An 18,503-nucleotide genomic window follows, 5' to 3' on the forward strand; every position below is an offset into this window, starting at 1 on the left:
AATAGGTGTCCTGTGTAGACTACACACGACACTGTTAATAAAAAAATAAAAAAAATTAAGAAACAAAACTTTCATCATTATTATTATTCTTATGAAACTTCTAATACTTCCCAAGTACAGTCAGTCCTCGTATTGCACGATAGTTGTGTTCCTAGAAACCCTCGTGCAATGCAAAATCGTTCAATATAAACAGCAGGCCCTATGGGAAAAATAGGGTTAGGTGCCGACCACAAAGACTGAACACACATTTGTAACCAAAACATTACCAAATACAATAAATAACCGTAATAAAATACTTACATATTTTATTACGACTATTACGTAATAAAATATTGCTACTGCTTTTGCTTCTATCGTAAGCCAACTTGTTTTTTGTTTGATTTTCTATCCAAACAGATGACAGCTGTTCCATCTCTTCCAATTCTTTTTGTTTTAATCTAATGGATTTTAATTACACTTTGAGTTGTTCCTGCTATGAAATTTTTTTTCTCTGCATTAGCATTAGCATTAGTAGAGGCATTTGATGCAAGAAAGCAAGCTTATGCAGCATCAGCCTAAGCATTGCCGCATGTAGGCCTGTAGCACGTGCAATATCACATGGTCTTTCATTTCGCTCAAAGTGTTTCACAATTTCACATTTCGACAGAGGCTGACTGGCCATAAGTCTTACCGGGGAAACCCCGGTGGGCCGGAGGCCGGTGTGATTTTGGCCATAAACGCTAGTATGAGGCCACTACAAATTTTCCCGGGTAAGAAGTTTTGACCCAGTCCACCTCTGTTTATCGATATTGCTTTTTTTTTTCTCTCTGAATCTGTAGTGTCTTCACCTGGACGCTTCCTGTTCACACCTTTTAAGAATTTTCACACCTTTTTACAATAAAGCACAATTACAAAATGAAGAGGCAAACTTTATACACATAAATAAAGCTGCGCGCATGTAGCAACTGAATAAACAACACCATAAAGGTAGAGCTACACTATTAAAACCTCACATTTTACTAAAGCACATTTCTAGGGGTTAAAACAATAAAAACAATTTCCAGCTGCGTTTCTGCCAGTGGAATCTGTTATAAACTGGTAGTAAACTCGATCTGACTGCATTTGCGATTATACCAATAGCTGGAATTGTATTGGTTTGTACGTTATTATGGTGAAATGTGTTTCCCCTTCACTGATATAAAAACATAAATACATTTTCAGAATCTTCTCTTCATTCCTATCGTGTTGCGTTTGGTTGGGGTGATTCTGCGTTCAACTGCCATTTTTTGTAAACACAAAGGCGAATCGTGCGTAAGTGAATTCAGTTCGTGTTATATAAGATATCGTTCCCCTATTTATAAATCGTGTATGATCGAATTCGTGTAGTGTAAACACGTGTTATACGAGGACTGACTGTATGAGAAGTATTAGAACCTATAGTACTTAGTATCGTGCAAGGGTCAAAGGTTGAGAAGATGAAAGAAGATTCTTGTTGACATTAGATTTGAATTTCTATAGATAGTAATTTTCAGTGAAAATGTACGAAGGGAGTTTGTTCCAGAAAACAGAACTAGAAGAAATAAATGAGGAAGAAGAAAAGTTGGTTCTGTGAGTTTGAAGTTGGACATTAAAAGAATGCCGACTATTTGTAGTACATGTTTGCAAGGTGGGATTTATGCATAAACTAGACAAGCTACATGCTTAGGGTCTCACATTACAAGGGGCCTCCACATCAGTATAGAAAACATAATAAAAAATAATTTATAAATAATGAACAAATTTCATTATTTTAGTATACAAAAAAAAAGGAAAATTATTGTTATTATAGACTTTTTGCTTTTCTGCTTTTACTTGTAAAAAACCATTTATCACAATATACTTTTGGTTGTTTTTACAATGCTTGCTTATTTTTGGAATCAATAAATTATGAATGTGCCAACAGTAAATGTCAAATCAGAGACTGTTTGCTTACTTATAGGAGAAAGTGGGTAAAAACTAGAGATATCTTTTGTCAGACAGTTTTCTTTCAGTGTTTTATGTTAATATGTATGTGTGATCTTGTTAAAGTGAGCATGACTTGAAAAAACATTTAACAATAATATACATATTATTTTCAACAGTATTATTTAATGAAATAATTATCTTTATGTAAATTGTGAGGTGAGTTAGAAACATTTTATTTCACATAATTTACAGATGAAAAATAATCTATCAACAATAATAAAATAATCAATTTAATAATCTAAATAAATAATTAACTAGAATAATGTCATTTGCAATATTATAGTAAAAGTAACAGTGCATAATAATTACAATTTACTAAAATTTCAAAATTTTCGTATTTACATTTTTTTTTTTTTTTTTACTTATCTGAAATAAATTTTACTTAGGATTAAAAATGACTAGAAGTTTTGCAAGCAGGTATCAAAAATTGAAAAAATAAGAAGTTATTACAGGCTTATTTATCTAGTTTACCCAAAGTAGATACTTATTTTAAAATAACACAAATAAATGAAGATTGATCTACTGAGGATCGACCTGACATATCAACCAACTATTCTTATAGATATTTCTAGTGCAATTACATCTAATCCTGATATTGCAGACTATAAAACAGAAACTATTACTATAGATATTTTTAAGAAACTACATCTGATCCTGTTATTTCAGACTATGATACAAAAAAGAATCAACAAAAGATCTATACAAAATACAATGACATGGGTCTATGGAGCACTTTAACTAAGGATGATATCTCATTTTGGGTTCAAAAAGGACCTGTTTACTGTCAACACTGGGAGGATTCATTTGAACAATCAAAACAGATATTTAAAAATCAAGTAAGGTATTGCTCCCAAGGACTCTCACTCTACAAAAATTAATGGTGTAAAGTACAGTCAAGAGTGGTTAGTATATTCTCCATCAACTGGATGTGTCTACTGTTTTGTATACAAGCTTTTTTCAAATTGAAGTTGTGCTTTAGCCAATGATGGCTTTAAGAATTGGCAAATCCCCATTTTAATTAAACAACATGAGAATTCAACTGATCATAGAGCAGCTTTGCTCACATATTTATCAGGAAAAGGTGAATCCACTTTAGATTCAAAATTAGATAAACAAATTATAGAAGAACAAAAATATTGGAGCAGGTGCTTCAGCATATTGTTGCAGTTATATCTACTTTGGCAGAACAAGGATTGCCATTTCGAGGCGAAGGCAAGAAATTTAATTCACCTCAAAATGAAAAATATTTTTTGGAGTGTTAGAACTAATTGCTCAATCTGATCCTTTTCTCATGGGTCTGGAAAGCTATCATATTTATCTAAAACAAGATGGGATGAAATTATTGATTTAATGGTTAGAAAATTTTTATAGTTAAATCTTAAAGTACTCTATTTTCTCATAATTAGTTTATAGCGAAAACTTAATTCGTCCAGTATTCACCTCTTCATCCGTATTTATAACTTTAAGTTCATAAGAAGGTAAAAGTGAAAGGTTTAAACTACATTAATGATTAATAATTAAGACTATGCTCAGAGGAAGAAGTGCACCACTTTTTACCTCCGATTGTCATCCATAAAATCACTGTGTAAACGAGAAGAAACTAAAACTGTTGGGTTAGAAGCAAAGAGTCTAAACGAAAGACTTTCGATATATTCATTGTCAGTTGGCTAAGTAGTACAGGTGAAGGTAAGATTTATATAGTGGTTCTAGCTTCCATGATGTGTCACATTAAACACGTGGGAATTTAAAATGAGCGAGGCTCCATATTGTTGAAAGACCGGTCGGTAATCTCGTGTTTAATATTCCCAGTGACATATTATGTCGAAACCATTCTATTGCTAAAGCTTCATAATGTAGTATCCTATAATTGGAATTTAATTTAATTAGCGTAACAGCGGAGTCAATTAATGGGTTATGATTATGTAACTGTACATGTTGTGTGAGTACAGTGCCTGATTGGTTGGTTTTAAAACTATTGTAATGGTAGCATGCTCTCGTCTTCACCATTGTAGATGACCTGCATTTCATTGTGGTGCTATATAACAGGCATTGCAACCTGGTTGACATTTAATAAGATATATTATACTGTTAATGTCTTGTATTTGTAAGTCTCCTTATAATTACTAAAGGAGGCTCCCAATTTATTATAAGAAGAAAATATTAATGTAATATTTGTGCCTGCGGAAACGTTACGTGGCTGTCTTGCAAACTGGCTGTGATATGGGAGAATAATCTTGGTGCATGTGTATTAGTCTTTACTAATACTATTGCTTCGAGGATTACTGATGTTATTTTTTATCACTGATATGGTGTTTTAAATCAACTGTTTAGGGTACTTCCTGGCTGTAAACGTTTTTGCTAAGTAATGTAATTCTGTTGCTAAGTCTTCTTGTGAATGGCTATATTTTACGGCATTGTATATCTGTTGTACAATACAGATTTATTTGTATTATTATTAGCCATACGGGGCAAGGAAGCCTGAGGCTTATGCTGCCCCAGCCAAAAAAAAAAGCTTAGGACGCTAGGTGTGCCAAGCCCATACTCACCAGATGTGAGCCTCTGGGTTATATGGATGGTGAGAATAAAAATGTAAAAACTTCCCAGTGTGTGTTTTTTTTTCTGTATATTTTTGTTCTGAGTATATTGTCACTTTTGTATATGGTAAAATTAAGAAAATTAATGTTATTATCTTCTTCCAATTCTAAGGCGTACTTTAGTCTATTATGTATAGAATTAAACTTAGGAGGTTCTCAATAACAGTTTTATTGCCAATTAATAATATGTCATCCGCATTCCGTATGAATAGTCTGATTCCAGATGGGAACGGTTTCATTGAATTTCAATGCTTGCCAGATAGATTTCGGAAAGAGGGGCTGAAATGCTCAATCCCGTTAATTAAAATAAAAACCATTAATTGAGTCTGCTCATAAATTAAATTATAATTATAGGATACTCCAATATGAAGCTTTAGCAATAGAATGGTTTAGACATAATACATCACTGGAAATATTAAACATGAGATTACTAGCCGGTCTTTCAACAATATGGAGCCTCGTGCATTTTAAATTCCCACGAGTTTAATGTGACACATCATGGGAGCTAGAACCACTATATAAATCTTACCTTCACTTGTACTACTTAACCAACTGACAATGAATATATTGAAAGTCTTTCGTTTAGACTCTTGGTTTCTAACCCAACAGTTTTAGTTTCTTCTCATTTACACAATGATTTCGTGAATGAAAACTGGAGGAAAAAAGGGGTGCACTTCTTCCTCTGAACATAGTCTTAATTATTAATGTAGTTTAAACCTTTTTACTGTTACCTTCTTATGAACTTCAAAAGTTATAAATACAGATTAAGAGGTGAGTACTGGACAAATTAAGCTTTCGCTATAAACTAATTATTGATTTAATGGCTAAAAAATGTAAGAAAATCTATTTTTGAAGATTTAAAAGAAGATGGTTATTTTAGCTTATCTGTTGATTCTATGCCTGATCAGTCACTTATTGATCAATTAACTGTTATTGTAAGATATATATATGTCCTCACAATGGTGATCCGTTGAACGATTTTTAACATTCATTCCAACAGAAAACCATTCTGGAGAAAATTTAGCCAATTTGATTATATTATTATTATTAGCCATATGGTGCAAAGGAAGACTGAGGCTTATACTGCACCAGCCAAAATTTCCTAGTTACACAGAGGGAGGGAGGGAGAGAGAGAGAGAGAGAGAGAGAGAGAGAGAGAGAGAGAGAGAGAGAGAGAGAGAGAGAAAGTAGAAAGGAATCGCCAAGAAAGAGTAGTCCAGTTGCAGGCAACACCTGCAAATGGACTACTGCCATCACATTAGTAGTGAGTCAAACATAGATGAGGGAACAAATATAGATTATAACCCAGTTTAATGTAAAATATACTAATAAGTAACAGGCAGTAGCTTTCGAGACTAACGGGTCTCTTTATCAACTGAAATGCAAATACAACGGATAAGTGCAATGAGCTGAGTGAGGCACGTTATTCATGTGTTACTGTTGTTGCACGGACGTGTGCTGTTTTTACTCCACTGATCATCTAGCATTAAAACAGTTGTCTCTAGGATGGGGTGCAGACGTATGCCTTTGTGGCGGTTTATTGCCTTTGGATTGTTTAATATGTTAAGTGACTCTAGCCATAGGCGGTGGCGAAAGTGTCGTGAGTGGTCTACTATTTCAAAGTCACGTTTGGGATCAAGATCATGGTTGGTGGCGCAAAAATGTTCCGCGACTGCGGACTGGTCAGTTTCGGCAAGCCGGATTGCTCTGTCATGTTCCGTAAGGCAATCTTGGAGACATCTTGACGTTTCTCCTATGTAGCAGCTGTCACAGTCTCTACAGGTGATGCGATATACTACATTGCTACGTAAGAGAGGTGTGACAGGGGTCTTCACACTGGAGACAAGTGAACGTAGGTTCCTGCAGGGTAACTGCACGCATTTGATGTTGTAATTTCTAAGAACCTTCGAGATCCGTCCTGACATGTCTGGATAATAGGGAATGTAGGCTGATGGTATACCGTCTTGGTTCGGTGGTCTTGGGTGGGATGTGAGTTCTTGTGCCTGTAATAGGCACCTGCTTAGCACATGGGATGGATAACCACAGTTGGTTAGGTCCGCCTTCACACAGGAGATCTCATTATTCCAGTGTTCCATTCCAGCACTAATGCAATTAGTGCTGGAATGGCTCCAAGCCCTGGAGAACAGGGTGCGGGCAGTGCTATTGAGATGACTTGGTGCGTGGCCGGATCTGTAGTTGGTGAATTGTCCGCACCATACAGGTTTGCGGTATACTGAAGTCTCTAGATGTGGGCCTACGCGATGCACTAAGACATCCAGGAACGGGAGCACATCGTTGACCTCTAACTCTATAATAAACTTGATGAAATTAGATAGGGAGTTGAGGTATTCCAGAATAACAATAACCAACTAGATCCGGCCACGCACCAAGTCATCTCAATAGCACTGCCCGCACCCTGTTCTCCAGGGCTTGGAGCCATTCCAGCACTGATGCAATTAGTGCTGGAATGGAACACTGGAATAACGAGATCTCCTATGTGAAGGCAGACCTAACCAAATGTGGTTATCCATCCCATGTGCTAAGCAGGTGCCTATTACAGGCACAAGAACTCACATCCCACCCAAGACCACCGAACCAAGACGGTATACCGTCTCCCTACATTCCCTATTATCCAGGCGTGTCAGGACGGATCTCGAAGATTCTTAGAAATTACAACATCAAATGCATGCAGTTACCCTGCAGGAACCTATGTTCACTTGTCTCCAGTGTGAAGACCCCTGTCACACCTCTCTTACGCAGCAATGTAGTATACTGCATCACCTGTAGAGACTGTGACAGCTGCTAAATAGGGGAAACATCAAGACGTTTCTCCTATGTTGCTGTGGAGGGCGCTGACTCTCTTTAAACATTACAGCTGTCAGTTGCAGGCTCCGAAAAAACTGATAAGTGTTTGCCTTTTTATTTACATAATTGTTATTTTATATTGTACTTAATACGTAGTTTTATAGTTATAGTTACGCTGGTTATTTTTATTTTAATTTAGATAAACAGTTTTTGTAGATATATGTAATACTTAATAACCGTTATTTCGTTCGATTGCAGCCATTGTTTTTGTATATAGTGGTAGGGAATTAAAATTTTTAATTGAGGTAGTTAGGTAGCTCTAACGTATAATTTATAGAGCATTACGCTTCACTATTTCTATTAGATAGCGTAGTATTGACATTTAATTAATTTAATTTATTGATTTTATTAATTTAAAGTATCATGCCCCAAACTAGAGCAGCAAAGCAACGGGCTCAAAGTGGCAGGAGTGCTGTGACTCGGGGGAGAACTGAGGGGGGCGATTCTCCAACGCATCACAGCCTAAAAAAATGTGCAACTTGTGAAATGTTTGCCGAACTCTCTGGAATGGAACATGACATTGCCATGGGGGATGTCTTTCTATGTGCGCGATGTAAAGAGTGTAAGGAAATCAGGCGACAACTCAGCGTTGTTATGGGCCTATATGAGAGTTTGAAAGACAGGGTGGATGCCCTCGAAAGATCTAAATTGAGGGGCTCATCAGGCTCTCAGCTGCCCACATAAACCCCAGAGCTTGCACTTGGTCATCACGCAACACAGCGGCAACCCCCAAAACAGAATGCGCTGGTCCCTCAGGAACTAGTAGTTGTTGGAGACTATTGTCAGGGAAACGAGAAACATGATTTGTAAAAAGGATAGGTGGAACAGGACCAGGGTATGTCTGCCAGGGGCAAAGGTTGATGACGTTGTAGAGCGGATATCATCTTTTAAGGGCACAAAAGTATAAAGCCTTGAATGGTTTAAGCATGCGCAATACTGATGGGATTCTTCCTCTAGCTCAGAAAAATCACCTGAGAGGGCATAAATTCAAATTGAGGAAAGACAGATGTAGGATAGACATGCGGAAATTTGCCTTTAGCCAGCGGGTGGTTGGTTGGCGGAACAGACTTCCATCCCTTGTGGTGGAGGTTGATAGCCTAAATAAGTTTAAGGCTCAGCTGGACAGGTATTTTGAACGAGCAGAGGGGTGAAGTGGAAGTGGGTTTTTTTTTTTTTTTTTTTTGGCTGATGCTGCATAAGCTTGCTTTCTTGCATCAAATGCCTCTACTAATGCTAATGCTAAAGGTGATATAGTTGTACACGTTGGCACTAATGATATTAGGAGTAGAAGACCGGCAGAATTACTTAACAAGTACAGGTCGCTGTTGAACAAAAGCCGAGAATTAGGGTTGAATTTGAAAGTGTCTGCAATTCTGCCCAGACACGACAGAAGGGAGTATATGATGAGAGCCTTGTCGATCAATTCGGCCCTGGAAAGACTGTGCAAGGCTCAAGGGGTAGAATTTTTTTCAGCCTGGACTGTACTTGTTAACAGGAGAGACTGCTTCTACAGGGTGGGATACCACCTAAATAGAAAGGGTGCAAGTATATTTGCTGATGCTATCGAGGCAGTGTTAGGTCGGTCGGAAAACTGCTAGCTTGGGGGATGCAAGGACTAATAGTTTAACAGTAGCCGTAGGCAGAGGTGAAGGTGATTCTTGCACAACTTCTATTAGAATAAGTAGCGACCTGGAGCGTGGGGTGTTGGGGGTTTCGGGGACGGATGGCAGTCATCCTGAAATAGGTGAGTATATGGGATGTGTTAGGGTAACTAAGAATAGGATCATGTATGCTTGCATGTATACCAATGCTAGAAGTATAGTAAATAAATTTGATGGATTTGAAGTGTTGGTCAAGACATCAAAGGCGGATATTGTTGGGATAGCAGAGACGTGGTGTCACACAGATATAAGGAATGCTGAACTGGAATTTGGGGAGTACAACGTATACAGAAAGGATAGACAGGATAGGAAGGGAGGAGGTGTTATGCTGTTAATTAAGAAAAACATAAAATCAAAAGAAGTGCATCCAGTTGATATAGATGAACAGTGCACTGTTGAGTCAGTTTGGTGTGACAAAAGCACTGCGAAAGCAAAAATAAGAGTAGGAGTGTATTATACGCCTAATGACTCGAATGAGTACAACGAACAATTGTACAGAGAAAGAGTGGGCTAGTAAATCGGAATGTCTTATAATGGGGGATTTTAACTTCCCAGATATTGACTGGAACTTGTGGGTTGGTCACTCACACACACTAGTCAGACTTTTGTGGATTTATTGGATGATTGTTTTCTGCAGCAGCATGTTCGAGAGGCAACCAGAGAAAGTAATACTCTTGATCTGGTTATCAGCTGTGATCATTCGTGTATTAAAAATTTGCAGATAAAGAAACCACTAGGTCGCAGTGATCACAGTGTACTGATTTGGGATTTACTTAAAGATTTAATTACCATCAGAGGTAAAGGAAAGGGTTTTTGCTTCCGTAAAGGTATGCACAGTGGTCTCCGACAGTTTTTAAATTCTGTAAAGTGGGATCAACTGACGATGTTACCAACAGTAAATTCTAAGTGGGAAGCATTCAAGGAATTAATCATGGAAGCTACTAAAAATTCCATACCTATTAAGAAATATTGTTCAAGGTTTAGGCCTAAATGGTTATCTAATGAACTGATGAGACTCGTAATAGAGAAGAAAAATGCATGGGATGCATATAAATTATCAAGCGACTCAGAAGCCTATGGCAGATATAAGCTAGTCTGTAATCAGGTGACAAAGGAGGTTAGGCAGGTGAAGGCAGATTACGAGAAATCTTTGGCAAAGAATGCTAAGAAAAACAGCAAGGATTTCTTTACTTATATAAACTCTAAAAGGAAGGGATGAATCTGATTGGTCCGCTTGACATCAATGGTTCGACTGCTGATGATCATGCTCAGATAGCAAACAAACTGAATGAGTATTTTGAATCTACATTGACACACGAGGATTTATTAAAGTTTGGAAATGGCAGAAGGTTATCAAATTGTAGCAGGATACTTAATGATTTTGTAATAACTGAAAGCAAAGTGGAGGAGAAATTGTTGAAGTTAAACATAAGAAAAGCACCTGGGGTAGATGGGATCTATCCAGTTATATTAAAGGAGGCGGGAAAGCAACTAAGCAAACCCTTAGCCATAATTATGAGAGCATCCTTGGGCTCAGGAGAGGTTCCCACAGACTGGAGTGTGCAAATGTATCCCACAAAGGGGGATCGAAGGCTGACACGAGTAATTACAGACCAGTTAGTTTAACTTCTGTTCCAGGTAAAATAATGGAGTCACTGGTTAAAGATGCATTGCAGGATCATCTAGACAAGACTGCAGCAATAATTCAGACACAGCATGGGTTTGTTAAGGGAGAGTCTTGTCTGACAAATTTGATAGGATATTATGATGTGGTTACAAAGGAACTGGATGCAAAAAATAATTCTGATATCATATATTTGGATTTCAGGAAAGCTTTTGACACTGTTGCACATGGAAGACTATTGTACAAATTGGAGCAGAATGGTATTAAGGGTAAGTTGCTACAATGGATAAAAGGATGGTAAGTGGGAGAAGACAGAGGGTGGTAATCAATGGGTGCTGCTCTTCTTGGACTAATGTTATTAGTGGAGTCCCACAGGGTTCGGTGTTAGGATCACTGTTGTTTTGTATATTTATCAATGATATTGATGAAGGTATATCAGGCTTAATGTCGAAGTTTGCAGATGATACAAAGGTTGGCAGGGTTGTTATTGACAGTAATGGCAGTGTGCTACTGCAACAGCATCTAGATAATTTCAGCAGATGGGCTAAGAAGTGGCAACTGAAGTTTAACCTTGACAAATGCAAAGTACTGCATATCGGTACAAATAACCCCAGAAAAACATACCAACTGTGTGGTACTACACTTAAGGTGGTAGAAAATGAAAAAGACCTGGGAGTAATTGTGCAGTCAGATATGAAGTTTTCTGAGCAATGCAGACAGGCTGCCAGGGCAGGTCATGGGGTTTTGTCAATGATATAGAGGAATTTTGCTAGCAGGGAAAAGGAGGTGATTATCCCTCTGTATAAGGCAATGGTCAGGCCACGCCTTGAGTACTGCGTACAGGTCTGGAGGCCTCATTTTAGGAAGGATGTAGATTTACTTGAGCGTGTACAGAGAAGGACAAGAAGATTGGTGAGGGGAATGAAGGGATCCTCTTACCAAGAGAGGCTTAAGTTCTGCAAATTGCAGTGGCTGGAGACTAGGCACCTGCGCGGTGATCTGATTGAGGTATATAAGGCCTTGAATGGGTTGAGCACGCTGAATTTTGATGGGATATTTCCACTTGTTCAGATTATGAACCTAAGGGGACATAAATTCAAATTACGAAAAGACAGATGTAGATTAGATGGGCGGAAATTTGCCTTTAGCCAGCGGGTGGTTAATTGCTGGAACAAACTTCCATCTGTCGTTGTGGAAGTTGATAGGTTGAATAAATTTAAGGAGGAACTGGACAGGCATTTGGAGGGAATGGTGTGATTTTTTTTTTTTTTGGCTGATGCTGCATAAGCTCGTACACTTGCTTTCTTGCATCAAATGCCACTGCTACTACTACTACTACTACTACGTCTCCAAGATCGCCTTACGGAACATGACAGAGCAATCCGGCTTGCCGAAACTGACCAGTCCGCAGTCGCGGAACATTTTTGGGCCACCAACCACGATCTTGATCCCAAACGTGACTTGGAAATAGTAGACCACTCATGACACTTTCACCACCGCCTATGGCTAGAGTCACTTAACATATCAAACAATCCAAAGGCAATAAACCGCCACAAAGGCATACGTCTACACCCCATCCTAGAGACAACCGTTTTAATGCTAGATGATCAGTGGTGTAAAAACAGCGCACGTCCATGCAACAACAATAACACATGAATAACGTGCCTCACTCAGCTCATTGCACTTATCTGTTGTATTTGTATTTCAGTTGATAAAGAGACTCGTTAGTCTCGAAAGCTACTGCCTGTTACTTATTAGTATATTTTACATTAAACTGGGTTATAATCTATATTTGTTCTCTCAACCATGGACCCCAGTACACCAAGCCCATCCATTACTACGAGTCAAACATAACTGCGTATTTTTGCGAAATGTTTTGCTTACAGCAGACTCTCGATTTTTCAGGATAGATGGTAAAATAAAATTACCGGATAATCGATTTCCCAGTTAATCCAAAAAATACAGTAAGTCGCCGATATACGTAAGAGATACGTTCCAGGACTTCTTACGAAAGTCGAGTTTTACATGCTCGGGAATGACTAATAAAATATTGCTACTATATCCCTAATATGCCAAAATTACAAAAACCACATAATATCCTTAGAAGAATGAAAAATAGTTATATATTTTTAATTAGTTCAATTAAAAACTTTATCTGGGACAGCAGTGAAATAGCCAGAGTGGCCCATAAGAAAAGAAAACATATAAGAAGGAGTGCATGCTATTGTACTGTGAAAACTGATTTGTATTTCGTAGCATTGGTGTCGACCGCTTCTCGTATTCTGTCTTTGTCCCTTATTATTGTGTTTACCGTTGCCACTGAAAAATCTCAATTCTGAAAAAACAATTTCCAATTTCCGGGTTACTGGGTTTTCTGTTAGTAAAATTCTTTATAAACGAGTAGTAAACTCAATCTTATTGCATTTGTAATAATACTGATAGCTGGAATTCTGTGGGTTTTTAGGTTATTATGGTGAAATGTGTGTCTCCTTCACTGAAATCTTCAGTCATATAAAAATATCTATATAAATAACATAACGTAATTCTGAAGCTACATAAGTTGGGGACCTCTGTATCGAAAATCGTTCAGCAACCTAAGTTAAAAGTATGGTGATAAGTACATAAAAAGATAGGCATATGGTAAAAAGTATGTAAAAAGATAGGCAAAAAACAAACAAAAAAAAAAAAAAAAAAACTCACCAACCATTACTTGCATGTCCAATATGCGAGTAATGTATATTGGACACACATTTATTTTTTGTAGATTTTAAATCTAATAGCTTTCCTTTATTTTTTACAATGTCGCGTATGATTTGGTCACCAACATTATAAGGGTTCATTAGAGATTTAATTAATGCACTGTTTTCAAACTTTTCAATAATTTCAAGTTTTTGTTTAATTGAAAGCACAACTCTTGCATTTGCCCATCATTTTCGCGATTTCTAAAAAAAAAAAAAAAAAAAAATTTACATTCCTGACATAATGAAAGAAAACTTGTCCTTTTGCGGTGAGAAAGAACACAACAATCGAAAAACAAACTAAACATTTAGTCTCCACTTTTTTTTTTTTTTTTTTTTGAGGGGTGGATGTGAAGAGAGCGACGGTTGCAAGATAATAGGCACACTAATCTCCCAATGATGACTTATAACGCCGCTTCTTGTCACTTATTTATGACTTGCAAAACATCTGTTTATACCTATTCTAGTTATTACTTAATTTTATGATTTCTGGTTGATTTTTTTTATTTTTTTTTTAATTAGGAGTATTGAAGTTTCCCGGTTAATCTGATCCCGTAAATTGAGAGTCTGCTGTATTTTATTTTAAGATTAAATGCAAGGCATAATATGATATGGGTTTAAATTAACTATATAATATTGGTGTAGATACACTATAGTTTACCCATAAATTAAGCTACGTACGTAGTTCGATTTATGGGTAAACTATGGTGTATCTAAGCCGATATTAAATATTTTATTTTAAGAAAGCTTGCATTTTTGTAAATTCTGGAGAACAATACCAGTCTAATCTCCCTCCTCAAGCTTTTTTGCCTGGCAATTAATTAATTTATCTAACGTGTAGATAAATTAATTTATTTGCTGTGTATCCACTGAAAAAACTATGTAGTTGTGGATTTGTGTCAAAAAGCCTCATTTAAGTCTCTAACACAATACCAACTTTTGATTTATGCAATAATGATATATACTAAGAGGGTATGTCAATAATTCAGAGATCAGAGTCAAAGACAAGTATTATAGGCAAAATCATAAAGACATGAAAATACTGCAGTGAGAAGGGATGTAGTGGGGAATTTCATGACCTTGATTGCCATTGTACCAAACAGTTTCCAGCACTTTTCAAACCATCTGAAATCAAATCAAATGTTAAAATGCATTACGTGGATTTTGCTTGCCTGTGGTTTCTTTTGTGCATCTATTGCAAAGAAAGAACTGGAGAGCATAGTCAGACAGCAAGGAGTGACAGCAGTGTGTTGCTATCTGCCACGAAAATGGTTTTGTCATGCTGATGTTGGTCTCTTAAAAAAAAAGTAAAGTCCTTGTCAACTGTGAACCAGTGCCAGATTAAGGCATGGGCTAGAAGGGCCCTTGCCCAGGGCACCATTATTTAAGGGGTGCCAAAAACAGAAGAACAATGAGGAAAAAAACTATATATATATATTTAGTAAAGAGCGCCAAAAAATCTTTCTGGCCAGGGTGAAGAAATACCTTGGTCCAGCCCTGTTTTGAACCACCGTCATATATAACTATAACTTTCTTGCTATATCTTTTTTCTAAGCTTTTGGCTTACCTACAAGACATTCTTTTCATTATGCTAACATACAAAAAGAAAAATGCAAGAACAGCTTGTCTTTCAGTTTCAAGACTCAGCTCATGTAACTTGATCTTTTCAGAGATTAAATTCAGGAATGATTTACTTGGTTCCACTACATCTAGTTCATCACCTAGAAGGAATAAAAAGTTTAAATATTCCAAATACTGTAAAAAATATAAAACACACACACACACACACACACACACACACACACACACACACACACACACACACACACACACACACACACACAATAAAATATTGTGCAGTATTGTCATGCTTAGTATATTATTGTCAATTAATCAAATTTATTTAAATCAGATTAATTAAAAATCAAATTAAATTTATTAATCTTATTAATTTTCATTGTTAATTAATTAAATTCCATTTAAATGGAAATAATGACCCAGACTAGAGCAGCAAAGCAATGAGCACAAAAGCAGGAGTATTGTGACTCAGGAAAGAATCGAAGGAGGAGATTAACCAAGGCATCACAGCTTAAAAAAAGGGGAACTTGTGAAATGTTTGCGGAGACCTTTCTGAAACAGGAGATTATCTAGCAGAGGATGTCTCTGTGTGTGCTAGATGCAGAGAGTGTGTCAAGAAATTATGTGCAAACTAATGTGGAGGTTTACCTTCAGCCAGCGGGTGAAGGTAAACCTCCATACATGAAATATTATTCCAAAAATGTTGATTTTTGGAATAATATTTCATCTGTTATGATGAAGTGAGGAGTTATTCAAGAAGGGGAATGCCAGAAGTTTATCAAACTCTAATAGGGAGATAAGTGATTTTGTAATAACAGAGAGCAAAATTCCCTGTCTAATTTCATACAGTTTACTCTAGAGTTAGAGTAAACTGAAGTCAATGAAGCGCTCCCGTTCCTGGATGTCTTGGTGCAACACGTAGGCCCACGTCTAGAGACTTTGGTATACCGTAAACCTATGTGGTGCGGACAATTTACAAACTACAGATCCCACCATCCACCCAGTCATCTCAACAGCACCGTCTGCACCCTATTCTCCAGAGCTGGGAGCCATTCCAGCACTGATGCAATCAGACGCAACGTGATTTCCTGTGTGAAGACAGACCTGACCAAATGTGGATATCCATTCCATGTGCTAGACAGATGCCTATTACAAGCACAAGAACTCGCATCACATCCAAGATCTCCGAACCAAGACAGTATACAATCCGCCTACATTCCCTACTATCCAGGCATGTCAGGTCGGATCTCAAAAATCCTCAGGAATTACAACATCAAATGCGTACAGTTACTCTGCAGAAACCTATGTTCGCTTGTCTCCATTGTGAAGACCCCTGTCACACCTCTCTTATGCAGCAATGTAATATACCGCATCACCTGAAGAGCCTGTGACAGCTGCTACATAGTTGAGACATCAAGACGTCTTCAAGATCACCTTACGGAGCATGACAGAGCAATCCGGCTTGCCGAAACTGACTAGTCCGCAGTCGCGGAGCATTTTTGGGCCACCACCCACAATCTCGACCCCAAACATGACTTCGAAATAGTGGACCACTCACGACACTTTCGCCACCGCGCATGGCTAGAGTCACTTAATATATTGAACAATCCGAAGGCCATAAACTGCTGCAAAGGCATGAGAATGCACCCCATCCTGGAGCCAACCGTTTTACACCTCGACAAATGCTGGAGTAAAACAGCGCATGTCCGAGAGACAACAACAGGAAACCAGCTTGATTGAGTAACGTGACTTCACTCTAAGCTCACTACACGCATAACTATATCAGTTGTACTCAAATTTCAATCTATTAGTTGATAAAGAGGTTCGACAGCCTCGAAAGCTTCTACTGTATCTTATCGTATTTATTGTGTTATTAAATACATTCACTGGATTATACTGTATTTTTCTTACCGTGGGCCCACGTACACCAGGCTCTTTCGTGATAATAGCTCTACATCCTTTTTAAAATGAGGCCTCCAGACTTGTATACAGTACTCAAGATGTGGCCTGACCATTGCCTTATACAAGGGGATAATCACCTCTTTATCCCTGCTAGAAAAATTACTGTATATCATTGACAAGACATCATGAGCTACACTTGCAGACCATCTACACTGCTCAGAAAACTTCATATCTGCCTGCACAATTACCCCCAGGTCCTTTTCGTTCTCTACCACTGTCAGTGTAGTACGACAGAGTTGATACGTCACTGGGGTTACTGCTTCCCATATATATATTACTTTACAATTGTCAATGTTAAACTTAATTTGTCACCTCTCAGCCCATCTGCTCAACTTTTCTAGATCCTTTTGCAGCAGAGTACTGTCATTAGTGTCCTTAACAACCCTGCCAACCTTCATATCATCTGAAAACTTGGACATTAAGCTTGATATACCATCATCAATATCATTTATAAATACAGAAAACAACAATGGGCCCAACACTGAACCCTGAGGGACTCCACTAATAACATTAGTCCACGATGAGCAGTGACCATTGATTACCACTCTCTGTCTTTTCCCACTCAACCATCCCTTTATCCATAGCAGCAATTTCCTCCAATGCCACACTGATCCAATTTGTTCAGCAGTCTTCCATGTGCAACAGTATCAAAAGCCTTTCTAAGATCCAAATATATGATATCAAAGTTATTCCCTGCACCCAGTTCCTTTGTGACCACATCATAGTATCCAATGAAATTGGTTAGGCAAGACTTTCCCCTAAACAAAAGCATGCTGTGTCCGAGCTATAACTGAAGTCTCATCTAGATGATCCTACAGTGTTTCTTTTACCAGTGCCTCCATTAATTTTCCTGGAACAGAAGTTAAACTAACAGGTCTATAATTACTTAGCTACCCTAATACAACCCATGTGTTTACTTGTACCGCAATGGCTCTCAGCAGCCTCTGAAATATCATGTATCTTGTTTTTCAGGCTTCTGCTCATTCTAATAGAAGCAGTGCAAGAATTTCTTTCACCTCTGCCAGTGGCTACTGTCAATCTATTGGTCTTTGTCTCCCCCCAAGCTAGCAGTTTTCCGACCCACCTAACACTGCCTCGATAGCATCAGCAAATATTCTTGCACCCTTTCTATTTAAGTGTATCCCATCCCTGTAGAAGCAATCTCTCCTGTTAACAAGTACAGTCCAGGCTGAAAAAAATTCTACCCCTTGAGCCTTGCACAATCTTTCCACGGCCGAATTGATCGACAAGGCTCTCATCATATACTTCCTCCTATCGTGTCTGGGCAGAATTGCAGACACTTTCAAATTCAACCCTAATTCTCGACTTTTGTTCAATAGTGACCTGTACTTGTTAAGTAATTCTGCCGGTCTCCTACTCTTAATATCATTAGTGCCAACGTGTACAACTATATCACCTTTTGTGCCCTTAAAAGATGATATTCGCTCTACAACGTCATCAACCTTTGCCCCTGGCAGACATACCCTGGTCCTGTTCC

At 37.8% G+C, this 18,503-nt stretch overlaps 1 protein-coding gene across 2 annotated transcripts in view; it reads right to left on the reverse strand.

Moving 5' to 3' along the window:
* The window catches only part of Mvk (Mevalonate kinase), a 168,137-nt gene that overhangs the window by 81,190 nt on the left and 68,444 nt on the right, over positions 1 to 18,503 (reverse strand). For both annotated transcript variants that reach the window (XM_090386726.1, XM_090386719.1), the window contains exon 3: positions 15,033 to 15,186. In XM_090386726.1, the coding sequence (XP_090242852.1) occupies positions 15,033 to 15,186 (154 nt within the window). The remainder of the gene's footprint in view (positions 1 to 15,032; positions 15,187 to 18,503) is intronic.

This window comes from Mastigoproctus giganteus, chromosome 1 (genome assembly GCF_048544385.1).
Source record: "Mastigoproctus giganteus isolate SK-2022 chromosome 1, ASM4854438v1, whole genome shotgun sequence".
NCBI lineage: Eukaryota > Metazoa > Arthropoda > Arachnida > Uropygi > Thelyphonidae > Mastigoproctus > Mastigoproctus giganteus.